The sequence below is a fragment of the Priapulus caudatus genome, unplaced genomic scaffold, assembly GCF_000485595.1.
Source record: "Priapulus caudatus unplaced genomic scaffold, Priapulus_caudatus-5.0.1 Scaffold196, whole genome shotgun sequence".
Lineage (NCBI taxonomy): Eukaryota > Metazoa > Priapulida > Priapulimorpha > Priapulimorphida > Priapulidae > Priapulus > Priapulus caudatus.
The window spans coordinates 110,172-120,698 of NW_014577257.1; the positions used below are offsets into that span (position 1 = coordinate 110,172).

At 45.9% G+C, this 10,527-nt stretch overlaps 1 protein-coding gene across 3 annotated transcripts in view; it reads right to left on the bottom strand.

Annotated features, from left to right (window-relative positions):
* Nucleotides 1-1,890: 1,890 nt before the first annotated feature.
* Nucleotides 1,891-10,527, bottom strand: part of LOC106807107 (extracellular serine/threonine protein kinase four-jointed-like) — a 52,738-nt gene continuing 44,101 nt past the window's right edge. For all 3 annotated transcript variants that reach the window (XM_014809364.1, XM_014809365.1, XM_014809363.1), the window contains exon 2: nucleotides 1,891-4,989. In XM_014809364.1, coding sequence (XP_014664850.1) covers nucleotides 3,533-4,879 — 1,347 coding nt within the window. In that variant the 5' untranslated portion in view covers nucleotides 4,880-4,989 and the 3' untranslated portion in view covers nucleotides 1,891-3,532. The remainder of the gene's footprint in view (nucleotides 4,990-10,527) is intronic.

Genomic DNA, 10,527 nt, shown 5'->3' on the forward strand with positions numbered 1-10,527 from the left:
CCGAGGTGTCTATGAAACAAGGCCACTGTCCTCTTTTTTTAATGATTGGGGGAGGGTCTCTTTTTTTTACTCTCTTGGCAGAACCAGTGCACTTTTCAATACGTTTATATCTATACAAATGTGAGTGTGTGCGAAATATGTTATGTTTGTAATGTGGATATAATGGTGTACGAACCGAGTGTCGAAATGATGTGCTAAAAGGGTACTATACTTGTACCAAATTTGATGAAGTTTTTTTTGTGTATTTAGTTTTTCTTCGTGTTGTTCTGCACTGCTTTGTACTGTATTCACTCAGGAAACATCATTTCTACCGGCTAAACATTTACCGTAATCAGTTTACCTGTACAGAATATGCTGAAGTTTTTTTCTCGTTTATATTTTTTCTTCATGTATCTGTCTCTGTTTTGTATTGTATCACTCAGAAAGCTTCTATTTTTTCTTTTTTTTTCTTTTTAACTGCTCAACACTTACCTTAATCACTTTACTTGTACATAATATGCTGAAGTTTTTTTTGTATATATTTTTTCTTTATGCTGTATTTCAATGTTTTGTACTGTAACAATGTATCACTAAGAAATTTTGGGGATCGTGGGTATATATTTGCTATAGTTTATAGTATAGTATGTACAATGTTATGTTGGACCACAATGGAAATAAGTGTGTTAGCCACGCTTTTTTGTGTTTTCATCCTCGATAATTTTCTAGCTGCATTTTGTTTATTTATGCTGTTATCGATGTAATGTATGCTTTAGTAATTATCGAAATAAATAAATAAAAAAAAAATAAAAAAAATACAATTTAATTTTCGCTGCCGTTGGTCGGCGCTAGTGTCGCGCATGAGATAATATTATAATACCAAACTCCACGACAGATGGCGCTCTCGCTCTGGCCCAATTCTACGTGGTATCTTGAGTGTGCGAAGGGGCACTGCATGCAGTTTGTTATAATACACGGTGCTAAACGAAACGAACTAACAACGCAATTGTGTTGAAATTACACACATCTACTCTGCGCACACTTAATAGTTGTTTGACAAGAAATATGAAAACTGGAAGGAATATACGCTCGAGTAGTTTTTTATGGAAAACAACACCTCACTTTAACAAAAAGCAACCTTTTTGTTAAATTTAATAACACTTTAACTTTAACTTTAATAACACTTTTTTTTAAGCAACACTTTAATAAAGCAACCCGTCTGTCTTCATTAATATTTCCAGACCGTACTTTTGGTTCAATCTGATTTTGCGCATTCCTATTATATATAAAATCATTTCGTTGAAATTATCCATTTAAAGTGGGCAGCACAGAGCAATCCTTCGGGACTAATTTCCATTTCCCATTTCGATTACAAGGAATTAAGCTTGGTTACCCTATTAGCTGCCCGATTGAGTTCCCCCTAACACAAGGAGAGGCTGTCACGGAGAGACATGACAAATTACAATTCCTCAATCAAATAGTTCTTTAAACGCCATTTCTCGTTCAATCATAAGAGAAAAATAAATAAATCTTCGATAGGCATGTGGTATATCGTGTAAATAGAGAGCTACAACTCGAAGCTTAAGAGGATCCCTGTGCGCGCCATGCAGCACAAGAACCGCTTTAGCCACTCCATGATTCCCCAATGAAAAATGCTAAATGAAAACATATCCTTAAACTAAAATAACACTACATAAATCTCGCTCGTCGTCTGCGGTGTTAGTATGCGTGTGTATGGCGTGACGTAGCTGTTAACTTTATACTCGTTGGACCGGTTTTATGCGCTGATGTCTGCAAATAATCTTTATTCAAATCGCATTTACGAGAATAGGGAAATGATTGTTATGCATTTGGTCTGATAACACGACATACATTCAATGCAACACGCGCATACATTCAAATTAACACCTGGGATGTATTGAAATAACATGGTTCATCTTTATTTACAAATTTTACATCCATTTGGCCATTTTTGATTCTCATTTGTCATTGGCGACTACGACATGCATCTCTTCGAAATTATATAATTTTATTGGCAATTATATACAGAGTTATAACTTATCGCAAAGAAACAAACATAACTGTATACACTACTACTAGTCACACAGAAACGCACGCACGCACTCACTACGCACGCACGCAGTCAGCAGCAACACCCATGCACCCATCCACACCCGGGTGCGCGCGTGCGTCGATGAGTGCGATTCTTTGCAAAGTTTTCTTACAATAACGTTTGTATTCTTAACACGCTTCCACCACGACTGTACGTGCGACTTACCACCACAATCGCTATATAGTGCAATACTTGCCTCAAGCTTGTTGAAAACGTACATCACATCTACGCAAATTTTCTATATACTGACGATTTCAGTAGCAAATAAATAGCTATATATAAATAATCCGTATGATCCGTCGGCTGTCGCTGACCCACGGATGATGTTCGATTTGTCTCACGTGGGGCCGTTCACAATTAAACGCTGACAACATCAGGAGCGAATAAAAACAAATTGTTTTTGTTTGTTTTTAAATTTGTTTTTATTCACTCCTGATGGCACGTCGATCCTTCACAGAACCATGAATAATTCCTTCCTCGACTATTTTTTCAGGATTTCGCCTCACCGAGTTGTGTAACCTCAATTATTGTTTAATTAATGCAGAGATACACGCCTGATAGGTACCACACGTCTTACTGCAATGATTCCACGATCCGGGAGATTTCACTTCTCAGATGCGTGGTGTTGATAAATTGCACGACTACGATTTCCCATCGTGCATGCGCATATGCAAGCGCAGGTAAGCTGTCGATACCAATCGCCTGAAGTAAATGATTTAGATTAGTTAGATTGGTGCTAGTATATGATTAGGCACGCCTTTATGGTTAAGGCGCTTTCTTGGGGGCAAGCGGGATTTGTAACCGATGCTTTCCGTGGCGGAAAGCAGCTATGTTGATGACGGACAGTGAGTGTCAGGCACGCAGTCGCTGCAATGCGTATTACCGCGAATATGAATCGTGCTTCATTTCATATAACACGTGCGTGATGTATTTCGCAAGGACGACGTTAACGTGAGGGATAGGTTCCAAGAGCCACGATGAAGCCTATGCGGCACAATTTCCTCGGTCAGGGGGTGAGATCTAGTGTAACTGGTCTGGTGTAGCGTCGTGTACATTCCCCTATGGCAAACTTCCTACTTCTACATTGCGCATAGGCAATATGGGTGAAATCAGAGTCAAAGGTATTACGCACCCTACAAGATATGCCCATGCCCCCGCGCAACGTAGAGGGGGACGTTAACCATGGGGGGATGTACACCATGCTACACGGGTCCCACACATATTCACATCAACATCGCATGCGCTCATCAATATTTACGTCCTAATTATCTCTCGGCTTTATTGAGTGCGTAGACCTAACTTTTGCCGTGGAGTTTTGAGCATCTTTGAGGCTAGTGATAAAACCTAGTGTCAGTAATCCGGCCCCACATATTCATTCCATGTGTTTATCAATATTTACGTCAGAATTATCTCGACTTTATTGTGGGGGTGGGAGACATAGAACTAACTTTTGCCGTAGAGCTTTGAGCATCTTTGAATTTGATTAAAAACGTCCGTTATTCTCTTATTTAGAATCGCCTCGTTCCTGGCCGGTAGTCGCGGCACCAGTTTATGCATTTCTGGTTCGGCGGTGGCGAAGGTTTTCCACAGAACGTCACCGACGTTGCCTGCGTCATGAAACTTCGCAATGGCCGCCGCGTTTTTGGCGCGAAACAGGCAGAGACTGCGCAGCAGTTTATCGTGATACGCCTGGTACGTGTCCAGCAGACGATAGCTGTGCAGGAGACCCGACTCGTTGTCGTAGAACACGAGCAGCCCTGGCGCCACCTGTCGGGAGCCGCTCGCGGGCGGCGCGGCGACGCGGTCGAGGTTGTGCGCAGGCGCGTCCATGACGTAGGCGTTCCACTGCTCGTTGAACATGTTGTTAACGACGCGATCGACGTTACCGGTGACGTAATCCAACACGATCAGGTCGCTCCACTGCACGAGCTCGCGCAGTTCATCCTCGGATTTCTCGAGCAGGCGTCTAGACGGGTGCAAGCTCCTGTTGGCGTAACGCATCTCCGGCGGGATGTACGCGGGCGTGAGCCCGTCTACGTAGCGCGCCAACACGAATGGCTTCTCCAGCTGCCACTCGGCGGCGGCGAGTTGCTCACTGACTGCCAGCCAGCGCTTCTCGCGCGGGTGGATCATCGACAGCCGCGACGGTGGGACGTTGGCGATACCGAGGAGGCGGCTGAGGTAGAACGAGTAGATCTCGCCCTGGATCTGCTCAGCGTTGAGTCGGTAGCGGGCGCAGCTGTGCGTGCCGTCGCGCCACGTTACAACGCGGTTCTGCATGCGGCCGCAGCCGATGCTGATGTTGGCGACGACGGCGCTGTCCGACGTCGCCCGCTTCCACGCGACGACGTCGTCGTCGCTGAAGCCCGTCGGCACGCGTCGTTCGAGTTTCGCTGACCACAGCACGCCGTCGGCGACGGCGCTGAGTTCATGATCGGACCCGTGCGTCTTTGTTTGTCGTGCTGCTGCTGGTGCCTCACCGGCCGGCTGATCCCCGGCAGCACTAATACCCGCCGCGGCGGCGGCTGCATGCGCGTCATGCGCGCTCCTGTTCGTCTGCGCTTCTCGCTGCCATTGTTTGAACTGCGCGAGGCCGCCGTCTCGCCGCTCCATCGTCAACGTCGCTGCCGTGTGCTTGCCGTGCAGCGTCCGCACTTGTTGCTGTTGTTGTAACACTACGTATTCACGAGCACGCCGCCAGGGGCCGCTCTTGGACACGGTGAGACCCTCGCCTAGCGTCGCCAGCGTTGCTAGGAGACTGCAGACGACGAGAGCTCCGCTGAGCATCATGATGACAGCAATGCGAGAAGGAAGACCTGTAATCACTCTACCCTTCGTTATCTAGTGTGGCGCTGCCGCCGCTGGTGCTGCCATCGTCCGAGCGGAGGACATCTCTAAATCTGCAAACGAAACGCAAGGAATAATGAGAAACTATTTACACACGAAGCGGAGAGCAGCGTCATGAGGGGAGGGATAGAGAAACTGCTTTGAAGAAATTGCTTTGATCATAGGTGTTGGCTGTGCTGTTGGGATATTATTAATATTATTATTATTTAAATTTCGGTTGTATTTCATGCAGTAAATCGAGGTTTATTCAGAAAACTTTTTTCTGCCTATAATGTAGTTGGTAACGCGTATATGGGAAAATTTTCAGTGTCGTTTCCAACCTGAAGTGTTAATTATACCAAAATATCCCAAATATACAAATACGTTCTGACCGCGTATGTAACTGCGCAATCACTCTGCTTTGGATTGCGGAGTCCTCGAAAGACCCACGAATACATACATGTTCACAAGCTAATCCGCTACGGGTCCGAATACATACTTCATACATCTCTTTCTCTCCCCCCTCTCGCTCTATCTCTATCTATCTATCTCTCTCTCGTTCTCTGTCTCTTCCTATTTCCTTCTTTCTTTCTCTCTCTCTCTCTCTCTCTCTCAAAAGGAGTCTCTCATCCATCTGCTCACAAATCATCTCCTCTCTCTCTCTCTCTCTCTCTCTCTGCCTCTCTCTCTTTCTCATTCTCTCGTTCTCCGTCTCTTCCGCTTTCTCTCTCTCTCTCCCTTTCTCGTTCTCTCTTTCTCTTGCTGTCTCACAAGATTTCCTGCTTGGGGTGTTATGCGGTATTCACGCTTGCATGCGCACATGTTCGGGGTTTTGTCGTGAGAGGGCAACACGGGCCACGATGTCTCCCGGGACAGTGAGTGTTTGTTTTAGTGATTACAAGCCGTGGCACGTCCCAAACAATTCGCTTATTTTTGCTACGCCCCGCTGAGCTAAATGCGCATTTCGTTCCAAATTCGTCGACGATGTGCAATCTGCTCTCAACTACGATTTATAGATCGCTACAAAAGCTTTATCTTTAATAGTCATTAAGAGCCGAGAGCTGTTAGCGGATTCGCGATTTCGTAAAATATATGACATTTACGTTTGTGCCCAGTGAAACAGTCACCGTCTGTCCACGTCAGATAATAAAGAAGGTCAGCCAGACATAAATCTTCTTACAAGTAAATTAAACCTTTACCCCGAGGGTATACATATACAAAAGCATGTTTCGCTCGCCCTCATTCGTGTCATCATAAAAGCGAACAGTTAGCGATGTACAACACATTCGAATTAAAGTATTCGTTCACAACCACAAGCGCAACATTTGACCTTGTCCCCCACTGTCATTTTCATATTCTACACAGTGGAATTTTCTCATTCTTTCCCTTGCATATATAAGAGGCGATGATTCACATACGTTGGTCCTCCCAAGTCTACATGACCCCACCTTTCATAACGTTCATAAAATCGGGATCCAGACGGTATTATATATATATAATATATATATATATACGTTCTATTCTACCACAGCTATTCTAACGGCTATTATATGGTGATGATAGCAGCGGCTTGATTATCACGCACACAATGCACCGCGCATCTTCTACGTGACGCACAACAACTGCGATGACATAATGATAACCTGTCGACTCGCCCGCGACGTAACGATAACGTAAACGATGTACAGGACTCTCTCGTTCTCTCTCCTTCTCTCTGTCTCTCTCTCTCTCTCTCTCACCCCTTATCTCGCTCTCCTTCTCTCTTTCTCTCTTTCTTGTTTCTCTCTGCCGCGCCCGCGTTACTGGAACGAGCGTAACACGCGCGCATGTACACACGTGTGAAGGGAGTGGTCATTGCGAACAAAACGTAACGTTATACGCACGAGATATGCTATAATGAACGACACCGCTACCGCAGATCGAGCTCCATCTATCGCCTGCCACTGAAAGCATACGCACGCGATAAATCACGTGTCGTTACGGCGATATTCGAGATGAGTAAGACTGGCACATAATTCAGTGGAGGGTAAGCGTAGCTTCCATGTCGTAACCAACGTTGAATTGCGCACCCGCGTCTAGGCGGGGCACAATTTAACGCACCACAACAAAGTTGATAAGCTCACTAAGACTCACGCCTGCCGTCAGCTTTGTATATGTAATCCCGAGCTCGGATCAAGCCACATCTCCGTCATCCCCCCTACTCATCTCGGTCCCATACTCACAAGTATTGCGCACAAGGCAAAAATATGCGCGGTAAATCAAATTTTGAATTGCGCGAAATAAGCACGTGATTTTTTTACGGCGAGAGTGTATCGTATATGAACGGCGTCGTATATCGTCTTTGTATACGTTTATCGCTACTCACGCTAGGCCTCTCTCCCTCGTTTTCCACTCTCCCCCCTCTCCTCTCTTCTCCTCCCCCTCGTCACTCCTCACCACTCAAGCACAAGGCCTATCCAATAAATAGCAAATACGTTGAAACGCCGATTCAGTCGTGTGTCATTTTTCGCGCGTCCAAAACAAACTACGCGTGGTTGTTTGAACGAAAAGAACAAAGAAATCGCGCGGGCGCGCTATATTATCTCGTCACACACGCACGCGCGCGCACTTTTTAAAACACTTACCGTACCAATATGACACTACTACGTGATAGGAGATAATAGCATAATACATCTCAACGAGCGGTCGCTTGTATAACACGGCATGGCATAAGCACCGGTTGATTCAAATATCACATATTCCTAGTATAAATGCGTCATGTACATTCAGCCGTGCATCAAACAATGGCGCTCACGGCTGGCTAAGATGGCATCGATTCTTCTTTGATGAAAACGACTTTCACGTAAAAAGCCCGGAAAAAATTCGATCGCAAGTGATTTGTGATTATTAACATTGGCAGGTGATGCATAAATATTTTTTTTCTTCCGAATTTTGACCTAGATTAAATGACTTATTAGATTTTGTCTTCGTATTTTTTTGGAGGGAAGTGGTGAGTTTCTGTTCGTACCGCTGCTGAAAATTACCATGCATTTGGTTATTGTTCGGGACACTGAAGATGTGCAAGGATTCACCCTTGCAGTACAACCGTCAACGTTGTCGACGAACGAACATGGTCATTTTTTTCTACAGAACTTCAACCTCCTCCACCTACTCCCCTTTCTAAAAGGCTTAAAACTCATTATTACTCATACACTAAACTCGTATTTTCATTTTTATTACTTTAGAAATAACCCAAGTAGCATCTCTTAAACGCTTCCTGTGGATGTTCAGACGTGTCCACCCATTACCGAGCGTATCTGCTCCAGTAACGCTTGCTGCCTAATAGAAATTGCGTGTTTTAATCTATCTTACGTCTGGTATCATAGTTTACACGTCACGTTGAATGACGTTTACATGCAGCGGGTAGCAAGGAGAAATTTCTTACTACTCAACTAGAGTCCGTTCTCGGTAACGTGCAGTGACGTTGACGAGTAGAAAGTTAAAGGAAATATATTAATATTCAACTATTCATCCTTTGCACTGGAATCACCGGCGCGACTATGGACGAGGTAATGGATGTGTCGGTGGGTGAGATTACAAGACGCTCGGTTACACTCGGATGAAGACGCGGTTATCCTGACCTTCTTGCGTGATTGACATGTAGCTCTAGCCAATCAACGTTGTGATAAAAAGTTCTAAAAGATCATGCTTAGCAACTAAATACGGTAAAGTAGACATTTTGGCGATACACGCGTGAAAAACTCGTGTATAGCTTGACCGAGTTAGCCAAGGGTCGCGTACGTAATTGTCTTGCTCAGAAGATCGGTCCATTGCTCTGGTTGAATGCATTGCCAGGACTCGAACTTCATGAACTCCATTGCTCTGCTGAGTGGGCAACCCCTTCTACAAATGTTGCTCCGGTGTCATAATTCGAAATTCATTGAAGAGCCGTGTAGTTTCTATTAGAGGTTTTTTTCCGGTGGGGGGGGGGTTCCGCTCACCGTAATTGGCTGAGAGCTGACTCATGTCAACGTAGGCGGAAAGGGAAAGCGACTGATGCATCCCCCCATGATTGAGCCCGCCGCCAGGGGGCCCGATATTTTCCTCTCGCAGCTGGAGTTAACCCGCATAATATAAAGCCGCCCCAGTGACATCCATTTCGTACCTGTACTGTTACGGAGCGGCAAAGCAGGGCGGGGGCAGCGGCTTCCGTCTTGTCGCGTGTTTAGTACCATAATTACCACGTAATGCTCGTTATGTGGTATCGATTTTTGCTTTCACTCCATCCGTGCGACAGGCCGGCATGTCGGACATTAGATAAACCCGTGTAGCCTCCATGGTTAGTCATCATCTCACCTCGTTAGCAACACTAGCATATATATCAGGGGTTAATAATGCGGGGGGTCATTATTAACCCCTGATATATATATGTGCTAGTGAACTACGAGGTGAGATTATGACTAACCATCAAATATATGTGCTAGTGTTGCTAACGAGGTGAGATGATGACTAACCATCGAGGCTACACGGGTTTATCTAATGTCCGACATGCCGGCCTGTCGCACGGATGGAGTGAAAGCAAAAATCGATACCACGTAACGAGCATTACGTGGTAATTATGGCGTGGTAATTATGGCGTGGTAATTATGGCGTGGTAATATATATATATATGTATACACACACACACACACACACACACACACACACACACACACACACACACACACACACACACACACACCGTCACTGCCGCCTCATTATCATGCAGGCTCCGTCGACCCCGCGTCGTCGCTGCCAGCCCGATCCTCACGCCCGACCATACACCGATAAAGGCGGCAGCGAAATTTTGCACGCGGAATTAAGTTCGCTATCGGCAGTAATACGGGCATCATCGGGCATGCACGCGGGCGTGGGGGTGTCACACATTATACATGCAGCTCTGCACCGACGCACTGGCGGGATGGGTGGTGGGGTCAGGGTCATGGGCCTTCCCCCCGGGGGGGCGTCATCAGGGTCATAGGCCTCCCCCCCCCGAGGGTGTCATCAGGGGCATGGGCTTCCCCCCTGGGGGGAAGGGGGGTCATCAGGGTCATGGGTCTCCTTAACCCGCCGCTCCGAGAATCAATAGCAGAATACGAGAGTTGAAAAAAAATCGAAGAAGTCGTTCATCAGCGTTTCAAGCGTACGATTTTGCCTTATTTTGTAGCGAAATTTTGGCCCGGCATCGCCGTCTGAAGCACGAAAGGCCAAAACTGCCGTATACGCGCCTGGACCCTGCTGAAGCAGTTTACAGCGCTACCCCTCCTACGTTGGTGGGTGGGTTTTGTTTCTCCCTCCCCCTTGCGCCCCATTCCTGCATCCGCCAATGTTCAAACGCTCCCGTGCTGCTTATACGTGCACATGCCGGGTCAGACGGCCTAGTCCCGAGCCTCTAGTGAAAACTAATTTTGGAAAACGTTAAGTAAAATGGAGATTTCAGATGCTCATAAATGCCTGCTTCTCGTTTTGCTTTAACGCGGATTCGTGAATGCGGGTCGAGGGTGGCGTGGCGCTGATGACTCCCTGCCTCTGCATCAGGGAGTCTATAATAGGCTATATATATATATATATATATATATATATATATATATATA